The sequence below is a fragment of the Argentina silus genome (assembly GCF_951799395.1).
Source record: "Argentina silus genome assembly, chromosome: 15".
Classification (NCBI taxonomy): Eukaryota; Metazoa; Chordata; class Actinopteri; order Argentiniformes; family Argentinidae; genus Argentina; species Argentina silus.
Genome location: NC_139669.1, coordinates 15302170 through 15328310, shown reverse-complemented (window position 1 = coordinate 15328310; position 26141 = coordinate 15302170). Strand labels below are relative to the sequence as shown.

At 40.9% G+C, this 26141-nt stretch overlaps 4 protein-coding genes across 9 annotated transcripts; 2 read left to right on the top strand and 2 right to left on the bottom strand.

Moving 5' to 3' along the window:
- Window positions 1-1382: 1382 nt before the first annotated feature.
- Window positions 1383-3034, bottom strand: LOC310816241 (heterogeneous nuclear ribonucleoprotein A0-like). Its single transcript, XM_083686319.1, has one exon. It carries the CDS (start codon window positions 2956-2958, stop codon window positions 2056-2058), a length of 903 nt encoding a protein of 300 aa, XP_083542445.1. The 5' UTR covers window positions 2959-3034; the 3' UTR covers window positions 1383-2055.
- A 1134-nt stretch (window positions 3035-4168) lies between these two features.
- On the bottom strand, window positions 4169-7136 carry LOC310816240 (heterogeneous nuclear ribonucleoprotein A0-like). Of its 4 annotated transcripts, XM_083686318.1 has the most exons (4): window positions 5981-7136; window positions 4914-5045; window positions 4475-4572; window positions 4169-4301 (listed from the first exon to the last, which is right to left on the bottom strand). In XM_083686318.1, exon 1 carries the CDS (start codon window positions 7092-7094, stop codon window positions 6156-6158), a length of 939 nt encoding a protein of 312 aa, XP_083542444.1. In that variant the 5' UTR covers window positions 7095-7136; the 3' UTR covers window positions 4169-4301; window positions 4475-4572; window positions 4914-5045; window positions 5981-6155. The 4 variants fall into 4 exon arrangements, with proteins under 4 accessions (XP_083542444.1, XP_083542442.1, XP_083542443.1 ...); XM_083686316.1 differs by having other exon boundaries at window positions 4169-4572; XM_083686317.1 differs by lacking the exon at window positions 4914-5045.
- Window positions 7137-10791: 3655 nt separating this feature from the next.
- On the top strand, window positions 10792-17320 carry spdl1 (spindle apparatus coiled-coil protein 1). The gene is made up of 12 exons (XM_083686717.1): window positions 10792-10876; window positions 11602-11791; window positions 12187-12363; window positions 13190-13384; window positions 13571-13720; window positions 13849-13947; window positions 14031-14141; window positions 14299-14439; window positions 14553-14656; window positions 14796-14983; window positions 15556-15835; window positions 17068-17320. Exons 2-12 carry the CDS (start codon window positions 11624-11626, stop codon window positions 17228-17230), a joined length of 1776 nt encoding a protein of 591 aa, XP_083542843.1. The 5' UTR covers window positions 10792-10876; window positions 11602-11623; the 3' UTR covers window positions 17231-17320.
- Window positions 17321-17841: 521 nt separating this feature from the next.
- sil1 (SIL1 nucleotide exchange factor) lies at window positions 17842-21937 on the top strand. Of its 3 annotated transcripts, none has more exons than XM_083686362.1 (10): window positions 17842-17985; window positions 18118-18223; window positions 18341-18473; window positions 18616-18724; window positions 18957-19071; window positions 19174-19356; window positions 19743-19864; window positions 20039-20135; window positions 20777-20941; window positions 21023-21937. In XM_083686362.1, the coding sequence occupies exons 2-10, from the start codon at window positions 18119-18121 to the stop codon at window positions 21383-21385; spliced, it is 1392 nt and encodes a 463-aa protein (XP_083542488.1). In that variant the 5' UTR covers window positions 17842-17985; window position 18118; the 3' UTR covers window positions 21386-21937. The 3 variants fall into 3 exon arrangements, with proteins under 3 accessions (XP_083542488.1, XP_083542486.1, XP_083542487.1); XM_083686360.1 differs by having other exon boundaries at window positions 18104-18223; XM_083686361.1 differs by lacking the exon at window positions 17842-17985 and having other exon boundaries at window positions 17998-18223.
- The last annotated feature ends 4204 nt before the right edge of the window (window positions 21938-26141 follow it).

The window sequence follows — 26141 nt, the reverse complement described above, 5'->3', positions numbered from 1 at the left end:
AATGAATGCTTTGTTACACACCCTTTTCTATTACGATTAATTACTACTTGAGTAATTACTGTCAATCCTGTTGTATCCTTGTTCAGCTGATTTTTTCAAATATTAACAGTGATTTTGTTATCATTCAAGGCAAAAATTGCATTTACTTTTGGTGTTAAAACGACACAATTGCGATAACATCAATTAATGTTATGAATGTTCTTAAAAATGCATGAAAACGCTTGGAATGCAATTACGGTTTTCCTTTGATACCCCTTAAAACCACAAATTAGAAAGGGGAAAGACTATCTGACAAGCGACCATATATGGAGGGAAAACAAATGGGACCGTGGTCGCAGCAGAGATTTTCATAGTAGCCTAGTTTCTCTTGCCAGATTGATTCATGCCAGGGTATCGTCAGTCAGATACGAACCGTATGGGTAGAAAGCGTGTATGGTGAATTAATATTAATATTATCAGAGAATCTATAGACTATGCAGGATATAATGCTAGTCATATTTTGCAACTATGATCATTCCTACTTCATGTAGGATTGTCAATCACGTTGTACCGTTCAGCAAAAACATTTTATAAGTGATTTTTATCTCCATGAACTTGACATTGCCTGGATGAAAATAATTGTTAAATCTGTCGTTGTTGAAACGTGCATCATTCATTGCATTTGTAATCATTCAAATCAAAAATTGACTGTTAAATCGCCCAAATGTGATAATCACTATCAGCCATGTTAAAAATGAACAAAATAACCAAACGAAAATATTTATAAGCGCAGTCCGCGAGCTGCTTGTCAGGCAAAACTATGAATATGTATTCGGCCTGGGCATTAATGTAGCCTATTCATAGCAGCCGGGATCACGGGGGACGCTACACAAGAGATTTAGCCAGTGGAGCTGTCTAGAACTGAAGAGGTTCAACCATAATAAGATTGTATTACTACGACAGAGCCCGCGCAAGAACGGCGACGGTGCTTCTGGTGTCTAAAATGGCGGACGTCGACACCATGAATAAATATAAGGTCGAAGCACAGCCCTCCTCCTAGTGGCGTAAAATGACCATTTTTCACAGTTCGCATTGTTGAAAAAAATAATCCTAATACGACGTTAGTTCTGTACATACACCATGGTAAAGTAATATAGACATTTTAGGTATGATTTAGACACCTAGAAATGTGTGACCTACATGATAATCGACAGACAGCTTTCACTGCCCAACGCAATGCTGACATCAAGATATGGTGCTCGAACGGCGTGACTTGCCAAGGGGCCGTGGTCCTAAATCCTTTGAAGCACTGATTTCTAGTACCGTCTTTCTTTTTGAGACATTATGATGTTTTCCACTACTATATGGTTGGTTGGACAAAGAATAATGAGCCTTGATTGTTTTCAAACATTAAAAACTTTATTACAGGCAAAAGAGTAAGGCTTAAGCGCCAACTAATATTACACTATTTAAGTAACATTCCATAAAACTGCATTGTTTGCAAGGTATAGAACAGCACATTAGACGGAAAAAAACATGAGGTAACCATCAAAAAAATATAAATTAAGTAAAAATAATGGTGCTTGAAATTGTTCAAAATAATAGCATACTTTGTTACGACATTAAGATCCTGAAATACTCAAGCATATAATTAACTGCTTTCAACTTCATCAATACCCCTGAGTATCATGTTGACTTCTTAAACTGGCTGGTACTAATGACATACAGTATCATTCGAAGTTTTGAAGCAGCCACGTTCACAATACTTTAAAAAAAAAAAAAAGGAAAAAAAAAAGTTGATACTTTGATCACATAACTACATTGACAATTCAGAAAGATTAACCGGTAACAAAGTCCATAATGTCTTTGACATTAGAGCCGCCTGGAGAAATGGTGTCCAGAGGGTGGGGGTAGTACGTGGACGTGGGGGGGTCATTCGGGGTGCGGGTGGGTGATGAGTGCAGGTCCTCCAGGTGTAGCAACAAAAGGGCACCCAACCCATGTGTGTAGTTCATTAATCAGGAATTTGCTATGTCATTTCAATTAATTGGGTCAAAGGATGTTGATGGTACCAGGCTAATAACCATATCCACCTCTGCCATATCCACCGCTGGCTCCACGGGAGTACGGTGCAGCGCTCCTGCCTGAATAATTACCCCCTTTCATTGCACCATAGCCGGAGGACTGCTGTCCGTAATCGTCGCCAAAGTCATTATAACCATTACCGTAGCTGCCCCCCATTTGATCTCCGTAACCTCCTCCGTACCCCCCTTGGTTACCGTAACCACCACCGTTGCCGTATCCTCCACCGTAACCGCCGTCGTCTCCTCCGTAGCCCCCACCATAGCTGCCATATCCACCACCTCTTCCGCCGCCGTAACCATTATCAGACATTCCCCTTCCCCGGCCACCTCTGCCCCGGCCACCGCGACCCCCGACGGACTGCATCTCCTGCTTGGTGAGGGCCTTCTTTACCTCCACCTTGTGCCCATTAATGGTGTGGAACTTCAGAACCACTGCTTTGTCTGCGGAGTCGTTATCTTCGAAGTAGACAAAGCCGAATCCCCGTTTCTTGAGGGTCTGTTTGTCGCTGATTACTTCGGCCTTCTCAATGGCGCCGAATTGAGAGAAGTATTCATTCAGGTGTTCGTCTTCTATGTCGTCCTTCAGGCCACCTATGAAAATCTTTTTTACTTTGGCAAGTGCCTCTGGCCTACCGGCATCTTCACGAGCAACAGCCCTTTTCAACTCCACGTTAGTACCGTCGACGACATGTGGCCTGGCGGCCATAGCTGCGTCGGCCTCCTCCGCGCTCGAGTAGGTTACAAAGCCGAAACAGCGGGACCGTTGTAGCTGTTGGTTTTGGACCACTACGCAGTCCGTTAGCTGGCCGTACTGCTCGAAATGCTGCCGAAGGCCATCATCTGTGGTCTCAACGTTTAATCCACCGACAAACAGTTTGCAAAGTTGGTTCGTCATGATTACTCGCGGATTTGTTGTAGGAGAAATAAAACTGAGCGCGATACAAATAAGCAGACCCTCTTCAAAGACGTAAACGAAGTGTGCGTCTGACGAATGCGTGGAAAAGACGTTACCATCGTTGATTGGTGGTTCAACTCAAGTCCCACCCACCCCGACGACATTCAAATACAGACAATGGACGACTGGAAATCCGTTGCTGAACCCAAATGTACTGTAGTTGCCAGGTTAAACCCTTTACCCTCTTACTTTTTAATAGTGTCGTTTTATATTAACATGTCTGACAATACGGACTGATAGGGTGTAATGAAACGTGCTTTTCATAACAAACAATCCTCCTTGAGCCAGCAGACCCAGAACCCTTGATTTTCAAACTCACAACCCCATAGTGGTTGAACCTGGAATGGTTTGGCAGAAGTATCATACAAAAGACCATTGCAGAATAAAATCAGCGCCTTATACGCCCAAAAGTTTCAGCATCCTATCGATATGCTAATTCTATGTACTCGCAGCACACATCTTGGTTAATGTTCTTCCACCAGGCAATTGAGTTCCAACTTAAAACATGTAGGCCTACTAAACATGTACTTTGTTGTATAGTGGTTAGATGAAAGTGGAAACTAGATCAGGTCAATGTTCAACAATGGTGTAGATACAGGTTTATGACCTAGTTCCAAATGAATGGGGAAAATAGGTAACAGTTCAAATACATGGGGTCCACTTCCACTTAATTTTAGGACAGGCAAGACCCACAACCAATGAGATGTGGACTCATTACAATAAATAGGTAAATTAAATGGGGTCCACTTTTCCTCATAATTTTAGGTCAGGAAAGATCCACAACTGATGTGAAATGTATACTCATAACAACAGAAAACTAACAAACTTTGATTTTGGACTAAGTCATTACCAACTACTAGCGGTTAGAGTCTGCAAAAAACATGCCTTAAGCGTACAGCCTGCACATACACCATAGTGCAAACATTTGTCAGTGCACCATTTCGTAAAAATTCGGCTGTTCAGAGAAATCTGACATGTTAGTTATGCACTTACTGATGTTTGCGTTCACTGCCGAAGTGCATGGTGGAAGCAGTCTTTAGGGATGGTAAAATAAGCTTTATAAAGTAAAGCAAGTCACCAGACAAAAACAACTTAATGGCTACAAACTTGTTCCCAGTACTCCTTCAACCCAGTTTTCAATAACACAACATTCACATTTTAATAAAAAATACTTTATTTTCATATTAGCAAACAATCATGAATTAAACCACTGCGCACCAACTTCCACGATAGGGCATCTGTTTTCCCATAGTACGCGATGATCAAATATTCATGCCTCTGTCCTAGGAAGGCAAAAACACCACAATGAGGAGTCATGTTCACCCTCCATCCACCTAGATTGCAACACTAGTAGGTTGCACGGTGACCAATGCAAACTTCCAAATACAAGCCTGTACATATCAAATATCAATCATTTCACTTTGACAGTTGGTCCAGTCCCGGCATTTCAAATCACCTGCGGCAATAGGACCGCCTTTGTGGTCCACAGGTCTTGATGGAAACAAACTCATCATTGCCAGATTGGCGTCCTGGCAGTCAGGTCACCATGGCTACCTAGAGGAGAGAGAAAGAAAGTAAAGAATGAGTCACTGTGCGGACAAAGCATCATGCCAAGTCAGGAGGTAACACCATGTGCCATTCCAGATTTGCATTAATGCAGGAAGTGCACATGGTCTCCTTGACCCATTAATTTAGTTAGGACCAATACTGTAGACAACCCCTTTTTTTTTTTTTTAAGAACTAAAAATTAAGATGCATACTCTTGATACGATCAACTATGAATAAAAGCAAGAACTGTTAAAAGATGAATCCAAATGAGTACGTTTGTGTACCATTTCAAATCCATATGCTTAATACTTGACCAACACATAGTGAAGACAGGTTGATTTACATACCTAGTTTGCAGGATGTGATCCTAAAGAGATATTTCAGAGTCCTATCACAATCGACCCCAGGTATTGAACAGGGTCCCTGTATAAACAAACTGCTACTGCTATTTTGGCGTACTGGAATAACAGTATGAACACCTAAATGTAGGAATCAAAGATAAATATGAGAGCCCTCATGTCCACAATATATACATAGGACAGGTAACGTTACGGAACAATTTCTTAAGTCAAAATGATATTTATTGGCAACCTAAAAAGCCTCCATGCAATGGCCATGGGCAAACTTGACAACTAGAAACCATTTCACCCACCTGAATTAGGAATGGCAATGGATGACATGCCATGTAGCTAATACGCAAGTGATAAGGCAGAACTGTCACGACATATCACTTGTCACCAATACAATAGTGGACTCGTCTTAAGGCAACCTGGTAAAATGAGTAAAATAACTAACTACGTTTGTTTAACTGTTTATTTAAAATGAACATACATATGCATACCAATGCTTTAACAATTGTAGTTTGATCTTCAGACAGATTATACAATGTACATGAGATATTGCTGGGAGTAAATGAAACGAACATTAAGCTAATAGCTGGACGCTATGTGTGTTGGGATTTACTGACGTTGATTTACAAAACATCTTGGCAAGAAAATGAAACGTTTAGACTGACTGGCTCCGCCATTTACGAACTAGCCAACTACAACCTAAAAGCTAATAGTAGTGGATAGTTATACAAATTTACATCAGTGTCAAAGCTAAAAAAAAAAATCAAATTCCATAGCACATGCGTCCCATCCCCTATACATTGAAAAAAGACTAGCTTTTAGGGAAATCCGGAACCAGTTGCTCAAAATGCAGGTAAGAGAAAGTATAGGCTAATATCAAACAACAATCCTAGAGATGACTAACTCAAAACGAATGTACGCATAACTAAATAAAAAGCAGGCCAACTAACGACAGCTACACGCCCTCAACTGGGAACATAAAGGATAAATGAATTTTGCAATCGAACGTGTCCTACAGCGACAGCTGGTCGTGCAAATCAGGTTCTGGGAAGAGATCTTCCTACCTGTTTGGTTTTGAGGTCTTCTTAATGAATAGGGTTCACAGTGTCCGCATTTTTGCCAGGTGCTTTACGGCAGATGACCGATGACTGAATTTGTGTTCGGTTTGACGTCCAATCTGACGGTATTGAGGGTGTTAAGTGGAGATTTCTTCCGCAATAGTCTGTCGTAGCCACCGGCTCAATAGCCGCCATAACCCCCTCTGTTGTACCCGCCCCCACCGCCTCTGGCGTAAGGAGCGTTGCTCCGGCCGGCGTAGTTGCTGCCGCCTTTCATGGGCCCATAGCCGGAGGACTGCTGGCTATACCCACTGCCAAAGTCACTGTAGCCATTACCGCCACCATAACCTGCCATCTGGTCGCCATATCCCCCGCCATAGCCGGTGCCTGCTCCGTATCCACCATAGCCTCCATTTCCGTAGCCACCGCCATATCCGCCATCACTGCCCCCATAGCCCCCACCGAAACCGCCCCCGTAGCTGTTGTAACCACCTCTCCCGCTACCGAAGCCATTTTGATTTCCCCTCATACCTCTTCCCCCTCTACCACCTCTACCGCTACCACGACCAGCAGCTTGCATCTCCTGTTTGGTCAGAGCTTTCTTCACCTCCACCTTGTGTCCATTGATCGTGTGAAACTTTAGAACCACTGCTTTATCGGCCGAGTCGTTATCTGCAAAGTGAACAAAGCCGAATCCTCTTTTCTTTCCGGTTTCCTTCTCTGCAATAACTTCTGCCTTCTCGATCTCGCCAAACTGCGAAAAATACTCATTAAGATGTTCATCTTCGATATCGTCTTTAAGTCCCCCGATGAAAATTTTCTTGACCTTGGCGAGTGCCTCTGGTTTCCCGGCATCTTCCCGGGCGACGGCTCGCTTCAACTCCACGTTGGTGCCATCAACGACATGTGGCCTAGCCGCCATTGCTGCATCTGCCTCCTCCGCGCTCGAGTAGGTTACAAAGCCGAAACAGCGGGAACGTTGTAGCTGCTTATTCACAACCACAACACAGTCGGTCAGTTGACCGTACTGTTCAAAATGCTTGCGGAGGCCGTCATCATCGGTATCAACGTTTAGCCCGCCGACAAAAAGTTTACAAAGTTGATTTGCAGAGTTGTCCATTTTTTCGAGCAGAGTGCGCAGTTCGACAAAGACTAGACTCGACGAAGCTGTGAGGGTGGAGGGAGGGAAATCGGCCCGTACTTATACGAACGCCATGGTGACGTCAGGCTTCATCAAAAGCGTTCCACCCCTGCTATCGTAGGCCTACTTGTCCAAACAGGTCAGCTAGCAATACGCAACGCAGAATTGGAAATCAACTCACACTCCCCTCTCCCCAATAAGAATAAACACGTCAATGTGGGCCCCCTAACAGAAATTCAGCTGAACAACTTTCGTTCTTGTGTTGGTTGAAAAGTCACTTTTAAATGAAAACTTGTGTAGGCCTTATTACTTATTAAAGGCAAAGTGCAATGTCTTTTTTAATTCAATGTGGAAGTCTAAAGGCTCAGTAATTAGGCTGCATCTAATTTTATTCCATACATCTAAATTGTTCCTTGTCATTTGAAATCAGAATTGCCTGTATACATTGTTTGGTCATGATTCAAACGTCATTCAAATGTTTTTTTTTCTTCTATAAATTATTGTTAAAGCCCTCTAGCTGTATTGACAACTTAAGGATAGGTCTACTATTGGGAAGGTGACAAATGTGTAGGCTGCTACTGTTTAGATGTTTTTGAATGATATTAAGTGCCTTAGTGTTAACTTCAGATTAAATAAGGAAAACAATAAGAAGTAGGCAACAACATTTTTTTGTCATGATTCATTATGAAGTTATAGCCTACTTAAAACTAAATATATGTTATTGAATTGCTTTATTTAATCTAAAACTGTTTTATATGACACCGTTCTTGATGTAAATTGATAGACTGAGTGGAGTTATCTGCACAAGAAGAGCAAGATTCCCTGGCCAGCTCCTCCGACAATAGTTCTGGTAACACCCTATGTGCTGCCAATTTGTATTTGAATGGAAAGGTCTTCAATCTCTGGGGATGTGAACATGTCTGATTGGGCAATCAAGACTAGTGGTGCCAACATGATCAAGCTATTCTTTCTACTGATTACAGGTGAGCAGCTTTCATCTTGTCCAGTATGTTCTTCATTCACCAATGCTGTGGTTAAAGGGATAGTTCACTTTGTATTCACTTTATTGGTCCAGGAGAAACTGTAATCCATGGATCAGAGCCCCTACTAACTTTAGCTGCTAACACAAAATGTGGGCAATTACACAAAGTTTAATATTTTATGTTTAAATCATCTCAAAGCAACTACCAACCAAGTCAGAAAGTTCACTTGAGTTGATATGGCAATGCAATTTTGAACTGTCAGATTGCCCCCATCACTCCTATTTGTTTTTTGTTAGCAGTGGCTATAGTTAGCTAGAAGTTAGTAGTGACTATTTAAACAACTCTGAATCATGGTTTAGTTTCCCCTGGCCTATGGACTATTTTCAGGGTAAAGAACCATCTGACTATAAGGTGTAAAAAGGTTAACTATCCCTTTAATTGCCCAAGAAGCTCTCTTCTAAATTGTAGGTTTATACAATGCAAATCAACAATTTCTTGAAACAAATTTCTGTATAAGGCTCTAAGCGAAGTCAATTTCTTATCTACTAGATTAAAAAAATAAAAGCAAATCTTTATAATACTGCATTGATGACAGGAAACTCAAATGTAGCCAGTTTCACCATTCTTTTTTAAGGAACATTTTACAACTGCAGCACTGTACAGCCACACAGACACACAAATGTAAGTTGCATAAGTTTTGCAGGGTCATAACAAATATTGAACACGATTTAAAGGGTCTGGAAAGTTGACATTAAATGGTTCCAATTGTGTTTTGGTGTCAAAGTTGAGCATTAATTTAACCCCAAAAAACAACAGTATCTCTTTTTCTGATATCACATTGACCATTGAGTATTTGGTCCTTTTGTCACAAGTGAGTGGCTTGAACATAGAACACTGGAGATGGTTTCAGTGTGAGGTGAGAGACAGAACATTAAGTTACATTTCCACCTCAACAGCAAAGATAGAAGATATCAATGGGCAACATGTTTCACAATGGTTTCAGTCACACCCTGGCCCATCAGAGCATGTGAAATAGGTCATCAAGACCTCCTCAACCACCAAATCACTACACTTTTACACCATTAAAAACAATAGCACAATCATAATGATAGAAATGATAGGTCCACTGTCATCTGATATTATCTTAATATGTTATGGGGGTTCAAACCGGATTATCTAAAAAGCTGTGGGGATATTTTGACATAATGTATTTACAATGTATAACCTGCAGAAGCATAAACAATGTCTTTTGATTTGGGATGATGAAGAGCTGACATGCCTCTCTTAAACACATTTTTTTTTTTTTAATTATTATTACTTTGTTGCACTGTTGAGGAGCTAGCCTAAGCATTTCATTGCACCGTCGATGACTGCAATTCTGTATTCTGTGAATATGACAAATAAACTATGATTAGATTTGATTTCTCTGACATATTTGTTTATCAGGATCCCCATTACATAGTGTAAAGAACAGACATGGACAGGGTTCAAACTCATTATGTCTATGGTTGACACCTGGGTCTCTTGTGTGCCGCAATACCACCATAGCCCAAGCTAAAGCTAAAGCTTATGTATTAGACTGAGGAGCTAATACTAGTGTTTAGTTCTCAAATAAGATTACTCATCACGCAAGTGTGGTCACCGAACCACTTCTGTTACTCGATGGGATAATGCACCCATAAGACAAGCAGACATAATAGATAATTGATATTATATCATAGGAGTATGATAATCTTACACTAAACACTCAAACAAAGATTTGGGGTAAACAATTTGAAATTACTTCTGTAGAGTCAAATGGGGTCCTATCGCAATGCTGACTCAATAGATTGTGGCTTGTATCTCAGTAAGGGAATGAATATCCATTTTGGCTAATTGACCACAGATCATGTTAAGTCAGGTTTTTTTGTGCACTATCCCTTTATGGAATCAGTCAGCTCTATCCATAGCATATCTAATGTTCAGTACATCGATAACTTTCTTGCACCGTCCTGTCTGAACATGACCCAGGAGAAGGCTCACTGGTGCTGAATTACAAAATGGCACCAGGCCCTTACCCCTGATAACCAACAAGATTTATGTATACTCTTATTGCCAAAACCTATTCCTCTCACTCAGATGCCTAGAGTAGTCTTGCGATATAGCTGACATCAAACAAGCAGATTAACAAAAAAAACTATACAATGATTTTGATTTATACCAGAACGCTTTTGGCGTTCTTACACTGGCCCAAAAGTTGATGAAACAAGAACCAGTAGCTTCTAAAGTATCTACTGAACTTTTTGGCCTTTTAGTCGTGTTTGAGGTCGACTCATCTGCGCAGTTTATTAAGGACCAAAGGAGGTGTTTATGGTTCCGTTTCAGGTCGTCTACATTGCAGCGCAACAGATCTAACAACGTCTGGTATATAGTGTATTTATACAGTTGGTTTGGTATATAGTGTATTTTTTTTTTTTTTTTTTTTTTACAGTTGCCTTTCAAAATTGACTATAATTCTATTGAAACAAATTGACCATGATAATATAGGGTTTAACAGGACAGGAATCTCATCAATTTGTGTGTGTATATATAATCGATATTTGCAATGTAGTCGATCTCAAACACAACCACTGCAGAGAGTTCCCCTCGCGATATCTGCCTTGTGACTGGACCTGAATTCAAATAGTTTGCTGGAGAAAAACAGTGGTGCAGTTGGCGAACTATTTCCATTCAGATCTCTCTGGCTTTTGTGTGTGGGACGGAAAGTGAACGGTGGTTCAATTTCAACGGCCGTGAAAGGTATAACATGAACGAAGTTATTATTATTAAGCCAACATAGTGGTTGTCGTTGTGTATGATCTAGTACTAGGTTACTTTTTCGAAGATCGCAATAGGATACAGTGTCGCGCAAGTCGAGTTAGCCAGACTAGCTAATGTTACAGCTCGCTAACGCAGAGTGGTATAGTTCCTTACTTATTTATTTGACAGTGATGAGGTCAATGAGGGACTATAACAGCTATCAGGGATTTCTGCATGCACGAACAAAAAGCAGCATTACTTTTCCAAAACATGACTTCAAGCTGCACCATCATTTGTTTACAAAATCTCAGATGTCACAATAAACAATAAAGTAATATGTCTTTGGTTATGCAGAGGTAAAGCACTTTATATTCTCACAAAGGTATTTAGGAGCCATATTAAACATAATCAAGGAGTCAGAGACTCCACACAGGGCATCAATGGTGATGACAATCACAGGGGGACAGAAGCATAGAACAACAATTATTCATTCTATTTCAATGGACAGAAGGTCCATTGAGTGTGGGTCAGCCACTGCTTATACCTAGCTATGATAGGTGATGGTAATTAATGTGCTTCCAGAATTGGAATAAAATAGATCCCAACCCAGTCCAACTCAAAACATTTCCGGGTTGGGTAGCTTCACTAAATTCAGTAGTTTGACAACCCCAACTGTTAATGGCTGTATTCCATTATAGAATAATCCGTTATTTTTCTCCATCCAGTACCTCCATCCATCCAGAAAAGATGTCTGCTTCAAGAGATGATGAGGTCCATCAACTACATTCCAAGTTGAAAGAGGCAGAGGAGAACATGCAGAAGGCAGCTCAATACGGCCTTAAATTGCTGGACGGGCAGCTGGATTTAGAAAACAAGCTGGAGGAGCAGCGGATAGAGATGACCAACACCGTGGAGGTGATCTATGGATTCAAATTGGGCAATGAACAACTTCTGTAAAAAGAGAACTTCATGACTAGGCTATCATAACACAGTCATCTAATGTACTGCGAGTAATTGACATCATTTATCTGTGTAAAACCGTGAATAAGATAACCACAGATATCATAATACAATTTTAGAATTCTGTGAAGGCAACAATCAAAAACCTTCTATAGGAACTGTAATTCCTTTTTTAAAAATGTTTTTAAGTAACACAGATTCCAAATTTAATTGATACTGCAATTATATTGTAATGGAATGGCTATATCCTGTATAAAGTCATGATCCTTGTATTAGGGTTCAAAGAGGACCAGAGGTGGGGTGGGTTGATATTACAGTGATATCTGAGTCCCCAGTGTGCTCCTCCTCAGACTCTAGAGCAGGAGAAGTACTCTCTGCAGCGTGAAGTGGAGCTAAAGAGCCGTATGCTGGACAGCCTGCGCTCCGACTACGAGACCGTCAAGAGGCAGCAGAGGCTGCAGTTGGAGCAACAGGAATCGCAGCTGGAGAGGAACCACACTCTGGAGCTCAATGACTGCAAGAACCAGGTTGGGCTGCCAGTGATGTGGGTTGGGTTGCCTGTGCATTACTGTATGACACTGGCAGTAATTGGGAGATGTGTTCAATGAATACGCGTTATTCACACGGCTGCCATTGTTCTTTGACCACATTTACATGCAGATCATTATTCCAATGTGGTTAGGATATGGTCCATGTAAACAAACACCTTATTTCAATAAGCATAATCCGGTTAAGCACGCCTGGTTAAGGTATGTGGAATATTCTGTGAATAAACTGAATACCTTATCCTGGTTTCTCTTAGTATAGAAAATGTACTTTCGTTTGAGAATGTTCATTTTCATAATTTATTGTACTTTACAAAGAACCTGCATCTGTGAACTCGTGCATCACTACCCTTTCCCACCAATAATGCCTATTTTTGCGAATTGCATGTAAAGTTGCGGAGTTATGCAAACTGAAATTTGCTCTGTGAAAGCACAGAATTTATTAGTTCTCTCATTGGAGAAATGTGTTAGTAGTAGTAGGTTGGTTAGTTATTGAAACAAACTCCCAGGGCTCCGATTTGCATGTGCTAAAAAGTGAGCAAAGCTCATCTTATGTCGGCTGTAATATTTTGCAATCAGACATAATCCAATGGGAGTTTTGAATACTCAAACTAGTGTTTGCAAGATATGGTCATCAACTCAGGTTGAATAATCACTGTTTTCTCAAAAACATTGTTAAAGACAAGGTACAATAACAAATGATGCTGTAGAGTATCCTGAGTTGTTAGGTATTTGTAGTTTCTCAGTGCTCAAGCAAATTGGGGTCCCTAGTGCGTATTGTGAGTGTAACGTGTTGGTTTGGCCTTAGATGGAGAGAATGAGAGCTGAACTGGAAGAGGCACAGCTCAACGAGAAGCAGCTGAGGCATAAGCTGGCGCTACAGACAGAGACCCTGAGCAATAAGATGGAGGAGCTGCGCATGGTGACAGAGAGGGCGAATGAAACCATGTCCTCTGAGATGATGGAGTTGCAGCTTGAGAGGATGGAGCTGGAGTCTGTTAAGGTGGGTACCATATTTGCATACAAAAAAAGAAAAAAGATACAGAACACTAACCCACCGTCTGTAATGACAGACCCATCATGTCTATGGAAAAGTACATTTAAAAAAGAAAAATAGCTCTTGCAAATGTTTGTGTAGCTGATGTACAACTAGTGGAGTGGTACAGATAGCCATTTACTGTCTATTCAGGCTGACTTGGAACGAAAGCTCCAGGAGGCCCAGTACAAAGAGCAGCAACTGGAGCTGACCAATAAAAACTTTCAACGGCAACTGGAGCGACTCACCGGGGAGAAGGAAGAGCGTGAGAGAGAAGCAGTCTCCTGCTTCAACGCCTTGGAGGTAAAGAACATCACTAGAACTGCAGGATTTGTGGTCATCTTTAGCCATTTAGATGGTGCAAGGTGCTAGATTAATAGGCTTTCTTACCATGAGTTAAATCTAGTGTTGTGCTTATTTGCCTACTTTAGAAAGCCCGGGAGGCCAATCAAGATCTCCAAATACAACTGGATCAGGTGTTGCAACAGGCACAGGATCCGAACAGCAAGGGAAATTCATTATTTGGAGAGGTATTAAAAGCTTTTTGTCTCACTCGTCTTGTTCAATGTCTTTGCTGGTGATTTGTGCTTCAAAATGGTTTAAATCTTTTTAGCTTGAGGACAAGCGAGCAATGATGGAGAGACAGTTGATCAGTATGAAGGTGCAGCACCAGTCCCTTCAGAAGCAGCATGCCTTCTCCAAACAACAACTGCATCGAATGAAGGTATATTGCACAAACCTTTATTCTAGCTTTATTATTTATACAACTCACCTCTGTCTGATTATACGTCACACACCTTTTTTTTAAATGTTTGAATGAATCATTCCTCATGAAACTGAGGTTGATTTTGAGGCATTGATTTCTCTGGATGTTCCTACAGGTTCAGATAGCCACACTCATGCAGCTGCAAGGCTCCAGGGCAGACCCTGCGCAACTCGAGCGCCTGCATTCCATGCTCTCGGAGAAAAACTGTGAGATACAGACCCTCATGATCAAACTGCGTCACCTGGAGGAGATGGAGGTGATTATTTCCTCCTGTATTTGGTCATTTCAGTTAAGATCTGCAATGGGGTCTCACAGTATAAAGTCACAATTGTGGTGTTGTAACAATTTTCGGTTACTATATTTACACAGAATACGTTAAAGGCACAGCCCTCCTGTGCCACCCCAGTGGAAGCAGACGGTGGTGATGGGACATACTACACTGACCTTCTGAAAATGCAGCTTTCAAACTCTGCGTGAGTTCCCACTTGTAATAAGACAGACTAGTGTCTAGTCGATGACCTTCAGTTTAAACTTTGATTATGCATAGAACATTGTGAGATTGAGAGTTATGACGACTATTTCAATTGATGTTTATGTGTGTTATGTGTATAGAAAGGAAATAGAGCAATTGGGGGATGAGTTGTCCATGCAAAGGATGAAATCTCTCTCCGAGAGTCAAAGAGCGCTGGAGTTGGAGAGGAAGCTTTTTAGTGCAGAAAGGAACCACAAACAGAGCCAAAGTGACAACATTAAGCTGCAAGTCAACTTGGAAGAGCTGAAGATGAAATATGAACCCAATGGTAATTTATGCTTCATTTAGTTCCCAGCACAGTTAGTATCTAGCACATTATTCCGTTGACTACAAACTGTATTTGAGCAAATCTTGAATCTTTGTATGTGTCACACATATTAATGATTTGAGTTAAGCTTTAAAGCCACGTCCCGAAATTAGTGAAACAGAATTGGCTGTCCCACCACTCGGGAAACAAAGAGGAAAACATGAGCGCTTTGGGGAAATTAACTAAAGGTGGTTTAGCTAGTAGGTGACTGTCCATAGAAGTGCATTTATGAAGCAAAATTATTGAAATTACCGCAAAACTGACATTCTATCCTACTTGTGTTTCACATTCCACTTTATAGTTGGATTTGAGCAGAAAGAAAAGATGTACTGCTACAATTTCACTTTACATAAGCTAAACCATGTCAAATAGCCTTCCCCAAGTGATGTGGCGACCAATTGTGTTTCACCAATTGCGGATTGTGCCTTTAAGTGTTTGATTCACTCTTTAAAACACATAGGTGCTCAACATTTTCACAAGCTTTTGACAATGGCTAATGAGCATTACCTAAACTCTTATGTTCTGCCTTTTAGAGATGAACAAAAAACGTATTCAGAAGCGCAAGCGTGAGAAGCTGCCGGTAGACTTGCCTGTTGACATCCCTGAGCTGAAGAAAGAAGAGCCCATGATCCTGGAGATGGAGCACATGCAAAAGGAAACTGAAGCAGATGCCCACCCTTGCCCAGAGGGGAGGCCAGCTATTATACCTCTGCAGCCCCCTAAAAGCCCCAAGCCCAACCCTGTCTTGCCCCGAGACAGCAAGTGTGTCCGCATCAGCGAAGAGCCCCCAACCACTATTCCCAACCCCCCCAGGTCAGTGCCCCCCTCGTCCTGCAAACTCCTGTCTCTCTTCCTCCGCTGTGTCAACTTTGCCTTCTTGGTCTTCTCCCTCTTCCTGGGCTTTGTTCGGGCTATCAACACTCGTCCACTACCCACCCTTCCCTTGCCTTTTGGAAGAGCTGTCACAGGAAAGAGTGTGCGTTGACTTTCACGGTTTCATCTTTAGGTTTCATCTAGGGACAATCAGACTTAAGAATATGATTTAGACACCTTTATATCCATATGGAGAGAATATTAGAAGAACAAAGAAAGGTGTACCTTCTCTGACTACTGTACCATGTTTCTGTGGCATTGGTCTTCATCTGCGTGTATGATGCATGTAATTGGGGTACATTCAAGACTATGTACTTTTTGTTTTGTTTTTACACTTCACTTTCTAACACAAAATAGACACTTCACTTTCTAACACAAAAATGAAGTTTTGTAATCAGATTTATACTTAACTTACACTTTTTGAAAATTACATTAACAATAGAACATGTTTAGGGAGTTATCATTTTTTATGATGGGGAGGGATTGGGATGGAGGGATTTGGGGGAGGATGGTGCATTTGCAATTTCATTCGGTGGAGGGTTTCTCTTCTACATTCAAAGGGATGGTCATGCAATTTATAAAATGGGTTAGGGTTAGGGTTCTGTCACTACTTCTGTCAATACTTCAAAATGTGTTCCCGTTATGTTCCTTTTGCTCTCTGTATGCCCAAAATCCCAGCGCACGGGATGGGCACTGTCCTACCTCACCATTGGTGTGCTTGTCAGTCCGATCTGACGTGATCAGGTTCGGCAATCAAAGGGTGGACTTGTTTTGCACGGATCAGGGAGCTCTCGTGGCATGAAAAACATTTGTAATTTTTTGCAATGTAATAATCCTAATAAAGGATAACCTCCTCCTTAAGATTCCTCTTTTATTTCTTTTCCCCCTTCCATGTACCCCCCCAATCACAAATGACGACCAGTCCCTTACACTTGTACCGAATAATATTATCAACTTGTTATATTGTGTATGATATGATACAATATATCACATGTGTTCATAAGTAAATCAAAGCCTTATATTTTTACTTAAATTGATTGCATGTATAAACAGCATCTGACAAATGTTCCATTTTTACTTAAATTGATTACATGTATAAACAGCATCTGACAAATGTTCCATGGCTTTGACATCAATAACACCTGAATACAAATGGAATGATTTGCCTTTAGGTCTCCCCCAGCTGACTGTAAAATCAAGACTGAGGAAGTGAGGATGATGGAGGAAGTTGGAGAAGAGAACAGGAAAGATGAAAAGAAAAAGAAGCTAAAATCACAAGAAGTCATCCACGTTACTTCGCAGAAAACAATGGAAAATCAGTGTGCTCAGCAGTAGTCCAAACGATTTTCATTTTTTTAATATATTAGTTTATACATGAGGTTGTTGGAGTAAAACTATGTATGAGTTTCTATTTGTATATATGAATAAAATCTAAACACGTTCTTGGTTTCAAGCTGTCATTAATTCTATTAATTCAATTATATGCTTGAATCAAATTATCTTGTAACCCCTCTCTCCCCTACATTCAACCATCATTTGTAGATCAACTTTTAAACACAGCATAATGGTGTATTTACTTTGACGTAAAAGTAAAAATACCCAGAGCTCTGAAAATACCCTAGGTTATGACTGAATTATCAGTGCTAAATGTTGACCAAAAGTATGTATTACACTAACAAGTACTAGTTAGTATATACTGTCAGGGTCTATTTAGTATAAATAGTATGCACATGTACTACAGTATGATAAATATCAGCATACGCGGGCCCTGTCCAGGAACAACCCCCAACCGCGCAATAAGGGTTGCAAATTGCATGCGTTCACGTCATAGAGATGGCCAATCCGATCGCTAGGATTTGAAAACATGGTACACTCATTTTGATATGATTGGCTCCTTCAGTTATCACGGAAATGGTGGGAGGGGTTTATGGTGGCCTATGTCAACGCTGCACGTCCATGGAGTCAATGCTGTAAGATACAATGCGTCATGTACACGAATTGAAGAGGGTAACTGATATTACATCGATATTTAGTATTCAGCTGAAGCTTTCTGTTCATTCACATTGAGCACAGAGTCGAGCTAAAAACAGGTGAGAGGCAGAGACATAAACCCACTGCGAACCATACATTGGCATAATTGACATGGATTTCGCGTGATTGTTTGGTGAATGGCAATGGTAACATCTAGGCACTGATACTTGATTGTAGTGAACTACTGCCAGTATGTTGAAAGGATGTTCGCGAGATGGGAGTAAATTCAGCGATCTGAAGGTGGCACTCATCCTCTTGGTATTGGGCTGCAATTTTGTCTATGTCCACAGCGAAAAAGTGAGTCTGAAATAATGGTTCACTATTAATGAAAGCCTGTGACAGTACCTGTGTGTAGCTTGAAAGTGGTTTTGATGCACTGCGTTTTGAATGTCTGGATTTCCTTGTCCCTGGCAGTCTCCTTCTGCTCTGACTGTTGTGGACAGCTCGGAGCCCAGTCAGGAGGATGAGGATGCCTATGTGGATGAGGGAGATCCTGAGGATTTGGAGGTGTTCCAGCCCACAGATCAGTGGCAGAGTCTCAGACCAGGTATCTTTCATGGCAGACACACCTCATGTTGCCTAGTCGCTACAGCAGGCTGAATGTCATGCTTTTGTATATTGTTCTAGTATGACTATGATGAAGGTCAATGTTATTCACTTTGATGTTGGGCAATGTTCTCATTGTTCAGGTCAGGCAGTCCCTGTGGGTTCTCATGTGAGGCTCAACCTCCAGACAGGACAGAGGGAGGTCAAACTTGGGGAAGGGCAGGTTCTCAAACACCAGAGTGAGGGACACAGGTATGGAACAATGTTTACATTTCAGCTCTTTCTTATAAAATGCTATGAAAATGCTTCTTAATTTGTTCTTTTTAAATTATTATTATTTAATCTGTGTTTTCTGACATACTGTTACTAGTGGATAACTAGAGCAGTGTAAATGTAATTAGCATCACCACAATAGCCACAATTTGATTATATCATGTCCACTATGATTACATGATTCTGACTGACTTTTCTCTTTGCGAGCCAGACCAGGGATACTGAACACACAGACCCAATCCTTCACTGCTCAGGAGCTGAAGAAGGCTCTGAAAAAGTTAAAAGAAGGAGAGGTTCCCGAAGCCAGTCACACAGATGAGGAGAAGGTATGCCCTGTTTAATGGATTTGTACTCTAGCTTTGATTTCTCCATCTGTTCGAAATGAGTCTTTCTATATGATGCTATGTTGTGTTTGTCTATGTGATTAGGAGTCTCTAAGGGCCCAGTTTCGTCCCATGGAGGAACTGAAAAGGGAAATGGCCAAGCTGGACATGCTGGTGGAGACAGACTCCCAAGTTATGAGCAGACTGGTTTCCCAATTCAACAGTTCCAACTCCACAGTGGAGGTGAAGGTTAAAGCTCTACACGACCTGGAGTACCTTGTTCATCAGGTGAGATCCTACCCACCTTGATTTTGGGGGGCTTAGAAAAGACCTGCCCTGAAGATATGAAAGTAGAACTACACTTCAACATACAGACTTGATGCACCAATACAGAAAAAATGAAACGCATAGAATTAGAGTAAAACAATAAGTAAATACAAATGAATTCTAAAAAAAATAAACTTCTGATGTCCTACGCTTTATGTTTTTATGCCGATATCTATGAATAGATGGAGTGACACACCCACGAAGTATCAGGGAGACTATCAGCAGAGATAGATAGCATAAGACAAAATCGTTTATTTGTCAGTCTTTTTGTCAGATAGCTATCACATTGTATTGCACACTCATGAGCAGATATCTCTGAATAGATAAAGTGAAATGTCTATTTTCAGGTAGACAATGCGCAGAACTTAGTATCTTCAGGAGGAATGAAGCTTGTGGTTGATGCTTTGAACGGCACAGACCATCGCCTTCAGGAGAGTGCTGCTTTTGTCTTGGGATCCGCTCTGTCGAGGTACAATATACAGTAGCAGAATCCATTTCATAATACCCCTAACTCTCTCTGAAAATGCTAGTCAAAAGGCAGTCTTCGCTGTTGCAGTAACTAAGCATTGACTTTGTTAAACCTGTGGGCCCTACAGTTGTGTGTGCAGTTATATATAATGATGATTATCCACCCTCTCTCTAGTAACCCAGTGGTGCAGGTGGAGGCAGCAGAAAGTGGTGCCCTGCAGAAGCTGCTGATGTTGCTCGCCACTCCGCGACCCATGACTGTCAAGAAGAAGGCAAGACATGCTCCCGATTCATCGCATGATTCAGACCCTATGCAAGACAAACACATATTTTTTTTCACATTTGATTTTGTAGCCTCGTATAACCAGGAGAACCCTGTGCTAGCCTCCCTGCTTTGGCGGTCTTCTTTAACCTTTTAAGGCACTGCATGGCCTTACTCCCTCTTACCTGGCAGACATGCTTGTTCCTTACAACTCAGAGAGGGCTCTCTGCTGCCAAGGCACAAGCCTTCTTAAAGAGCATAGAAGTTATAAAGGTTGGGAGCAGAGCATTGTATGTAAGAGCACCTTAGTGAGTTGAACTAAGTTAATGAACAGTTTGCCCAGCCAGGAGAGAGGGGGACACACACCGTTGAGGTTTTTAAATTTGAAATACCTTTTTTTTTTTTGGCTTGCCTACTTCCACTGATGTTGTTGATGTTATTGTTATATTGTAATAGTCTTTTATGCAATTTGTTTAGTTTTTGCTTTTAATATTGTCTTTGTTCTTATGTTTTGTTGTTCTTATTTTCTTGATATTTGTACTTTTCAATCAAATTTTATGTAAGTGTATACAGTGTGTTGCAATTGTAAATGCACTTTAAAATACAGATTATTTGACCGGATTGGCTTTACATTTGTCCTCTCATTTGCAGGTGTTGTTTGCCGTGGCCTCACTGTTGCGTCACTTCCCCTTTGCCCAAATCAACTTCTTGAAGCTGGGTGGGTTGCAGGTGTTGGGGGATCTGTTCCGAGCGTCAGGGGGCCAGGCTCTGCGTGTCAGAATTGTCACTCTGCTCTACGACATGATAATTGAAAAGGTCTGTTGAAAAGGTATTGAAAGTGTTTGTTGTGTCAATTGAAATGCTACCATGGCTTAATGGTACATTCTTTTTTCCTAGGAGTTGATTTCTCAGACGGGACTTGACCCAATCCCGGATGCCTCTCATCAAGAGCGTTTGCGACAGTATGCCGAGGTCTCCCTCCAGCCTCTGCTGGCAGAGCAAGGGTGGTGCGGCCTGGTGCCTGAACTGCTAGCCTCTCCAGAGCACGACTGGAGGGAGAAGGCCCTGCAAACCCTCCTGGCCATGATGCCTTATTGCCAGGCGCACTATCGAAGGGACTATGACTTGACCACCTCCCTCAGAACCCTGCAGCAGCAGTACCAGGAGCTGGTGCACACTGAGCATGTCCTTGGGGACGAGGATGGCTACTTTGGGGACATCTTGACCTTGTTGGACACAGTAGTGCTGAAACTGAAGTGATCAGCATAGAGCTGGATGAAAAGACCTCGCTCTGCCATCAAAAGACAATAAAGATTTCACATTTCTCTAATTGTAAACTCTTGCTCTGGACTGCTAGTCATATGGTTGCCTTTGTGATGCTTCCTCAAGGACGTAGCCTCTGTTCTCCCTGTCGCTGTGATGCATCATGGCTTTACTTGCGCCTCAAAATTAGGCTCCCCAGTCCTGCCTGAGGAATTTCATGAATACATTGAGCTTGACTAAAGGACATTATGAATGTTTTACTTTTATTGCATTCTTGTACCTTATTCAGTGTATTTAAGCTCCCTCCTTACTTGTTAGACTTTAGTTTCCTGGCAGGATTTACCAACAAGTGGGCCTAGCAGTCAGTGCCAGTCTACTCGTGGGAGTAGTGAAAAAGCCATTACACATTTAAAAGCTAGCTTAGAGAAGAGACAGTGCCCACGTGTGCGTTCTCTCATTTTATTACAGTTTACTGAAATGAAAGCAGGTGATCCTCTTGGCTGAAGATCAACCTGGTTGCAAGGCTTTCTGGAAGGAGTGGCAGTTAGACCTCACACTCTCCTCCATGCTTGACAAGGACATGCTGGTGTTTGAACCTGTGCAGAAGAGAAATATTCTGGTGTAAGAACAACCTCAAAGGGAAACCTCAAATTGATAAAAAGGCATGATTTGAATATGAAATAGAAAACATAATAATTATTGAGCATATTGAGCCTACTTTCTTCAAATGCGCAAAATGAAGTGTTGTATGTCTCAAGGAGTTTACTATGTATTCCAGCATGGTAGATGCAAATTGAATGTATGGTAGATGAAAAGTGAATGGATTAGTTCAAGAGCCAGCAGTGCATGATCCGTCAGAGTTTTTTAATATTTATAACTCATCTGACCATAGGTACCCTCACTTGATAAGATACTAAATGTTTACACACACAAGTGACCTCATCGAAACTGGAGTGAGGGTGGGGTGGGGTGGGGGGGGGGGGTCAGTCAGTATCAGTATCATTGATTCAAGGTTTGCACCTGGTCTTGTCGTTTTATTTTCTCATGCTGCTGGTAAATATGTTCTTCATGACGTGTGCTGCATAGTTTTTCTGCATTGTCAGTTATGGACTTACTTGTTGTCGTGACACAGGGTACACTCCGTACTGTATGTGACACCGTCACTCCCACAAACTGGGTTGAACTCCCTGGAGCAGCCATTGTTTTCATACATTTCACAATTAGGCTATTTTGGGGTGGGGTAGGGGGATAAGAATAAGCAGGCTTTACTTTAACAGTGCATCTTACACAAATCCTAATTTAAAAAGTACTGTAAATGCCTTGTTTGCAAAACATTATCTTTTCTGATTTCTCTCACCTCTCTGGGTTGTGGGGGTCTCCTCTCATCCATAGCTAAGACTGTAGAAAAAAACAAAACAAGGAAATGAATAACCTGCTTTGGATGACTATTCACTATTTTCTTCAAGGTTCTGGAATGCTGCTCATCAACTGTGTGAATATTCTTTTGTCGGTTTATTGGTCGTCATTGTTGAAATGGGAAACGGCATTCCACTTCTAAGACTTGTTTGTTTTCCAGTCTGACACAGAATATCACAAACACACGTGATATTGTTTGTGTCATGTAGCTCTATGACAAAACAGCCAAATTAAGTAAAGTATATCCCAGTTATACAAATTTGGAGGTGTCTTTAATTGGACAATAACCTTTACCATTGGATCAATGGCACCGGGTCTCAAACGATGCTGTCCCCATTCTCACCAGTGTCCTGTGACACCGAGGGGGAGGCTGGGGGGCATGACTTGTCACACAATTAGCTCACATAGTCAGTTTCATAGAGGCCTTAGGAAAGGTCTAGAAAGAAATGCCCAGCTAGACAAAGGATATAACCTGGCATGCTTTTGTCGATGTTGCCCTGACTTAACCTTAGTGGGCTTTTAGATAGAGTAGAGTATGCTTTGCTTTATCATTCACCACTTCCAAACTATAGCCCGTAGCTCCCTCTTACATTTACCCTGCAACTTCTAACTAACAAGCACAACCCTGTTGTATGGTCTCTGAATTTACCCCCCAAACTCATTTAAGTGCAGAGCAATGTAACATTTTCAATTGTAAAAAATATCCAGGAATATTTGATATACTATCATAAAAGCTTGTAGGCAGTCAGGCAACTCACAAATCGATGGGCTCTTGCCAGAAGGTTCTGTTGATTGTACTTACCAGAGAGAGAGAGGAGCACAGTCGTGCAGAGCAGTATGATCAGCTTCATGGTCACTGGTGGTCTGGCTTTTCAACTTGTGAGTCTGCAGGTGTATGTTTCCCTGGAATCTAACCCTTTTTATACAGAGCTAGACCAGTCAGATACCTACCCTCCCACTTCTCTATATCTCCTCCCAACTGATTAGTGTGGGAAGACTGGTTCAACAAAGTTGCCTGTTTCAGCATACAGTGCCTTCAGAAAGTATTCTGACCCCTTCACTTTTTCCACATTTTGTTGTGTTATAGACTCAATTTAAAATGGATTAAATTAAAAGAATTTGCCATCAATCCACACACAATACCCCAGAATGACAGAGCGAAAACAGGTTTTTAGAAATTTCAGTAAATTTATTAAAATTGAAATACAGAAATACCTCATTTACATAAATATTCAGACCCTTTCCTATGACACAAATTAGCTAAAATACAAAAATGTCATCAACAAATCACTCAATAACTTGAATTGAGTCCATCTTAATGCAAGGATAATAGTTCATGTAATTTTGGAATTCATATGTTTTTATAGGGTCTCTGATTTGCATAGGAATCAATTGAAGAGAACAATATGGATTAGCTCCAAAGTACTTTACCTCCCTCACTCAACATTGTATTGTAATATAACCTACTATAGCTCAACAGTAGTCACAAACTTGCCTCTTCATACTATTGTTCTTGCGTCAGTTTTTTTGGCTACTTTATTTACTCATTACTTTGTTTTGATTCTCTGAAAACAGTTCATCCATGAACCATCATTCTGAAGCTCAGCAAGGATTCAGCTAAACTGAATGAATCTACACATCCTGCCTGTTCATATTCTTTTCATATTTGTATCATAAAGGGTACCTCTCAAAATAATGAGATTTTTAATTCCAGTATGTCTGTATAGGAATAACAGAGAGACCATTATCTTTTTGGTGAACACAGTTCTACTGCACAGCGCAGCTCTTAAAATGAATGTAGCTTAAACTAATGAGACTGAAAATGACTGGAAGAAAGTTTTACTTGAATTCTAAAGAGATCTATGAGTTATAAAGAGCCAATAACAATGCAATATGTCAGCCCTTGTCATTGTTAATGTAATGCATAGTCCGTAAATGGATAACTTTCTTATCCACACTTACTACTGTAATATATAGGCTTATAGACAGAACTTCATGCAAGTCTAAGGAAGCTTTCCATCCAAATTCATCACATTTCAGTGGGCAACACAGTCTACAGTATTACACATATTTCACTCTCACTATATTTCCCTTAGAAATGCATAAAGTATAGTATACCACAAAGCCAGTGGTATAGAGACCATAAGTATTTTATTCAGAGAACATATAAGTCACATTAGGAGCATGTGTTGACTTAGCAGCTGATTTAATTAATTATGTCCTAAGGACCATAATTAGTTGATTGTTGGAAACATGTTCGTGTTGGTTGAATACATTCCTGCAGACCTAGCAGCTCTCAATGGCTTGATATAAGCTAGGCTAACTTGAAGTACAGTACATTCACTTGTCATCATATTTTTTTTCATATAATCCTATTTTCCGCACAGGCAATCTAGTTTGTCCAGAGTCAAGAATTTATATTCAATTGTTGGCAATAAGTGGTTTAAGACACGATTATTTCTGTTGAGAATTTTATGCAGGGCCACCAACACAACTTCAATAATTGAGCGATTCCTCGATTGTTTATGTTTTATGGTCATTGGAGAGACTTTTTAAACACATGTCCTATATATAAACATAATGGTGCTCTCGGGTCATTCCGTGAGCACAACAGTCATAGAAATCAAGTGCTATCTACATGTTCAGATGCATTTACTCCATTGTTAACCTTTTGTTTGTGGTCTGCATGCAGAAATCACTGGAGGCGATATCAACTATGGGCACATGGAATCATGATCCCCGTCAAATCGCATTTATACAGATTGTACGCCATAAATCACGTTTTCTTTATTGTCAACAACAGGTTACAAGTAGCCTACACAGACAAATAGATGTCATAAAAATAGTTATAGGCCAAAGCAAAGGCTTCAACACACAACACCAGACACAGAGACAGAAAAGTATGAGAAATTTATGTTGGTGAGGCAATAGGTGGCACCAGCGATCCGTTGAAATATCATGCATGTATTACCATACGCTCTCAATAACGTGTTTATGCGTCAACTAATATCTCCCAAAAAAGTTTCAATCTGGTAGCCTGTTGTAGCAGGTTAATCAAACGAATTTGCTCTAGAGTTATTGTAAAAGTAAGGAGAGCTATGATCTGAAAAATGCAAATGATGTATAATCCTCATTCTGCAGAGTAGTTTAATTAGCACTCATACGTGTAATGTTCAATACGTCCACAATCTCATGACCCAAAATTTATTTAAATTGTAATATTTTTTGGTTGTATTAGTATAGTCAAAGAGAGTAAGTGGTATAGTTTCGGGAAGAGGCTCGCTCCCGCTAGTGCACATTAATGACGTCACGAACCCGTCCTCATCCTGCAGCCACT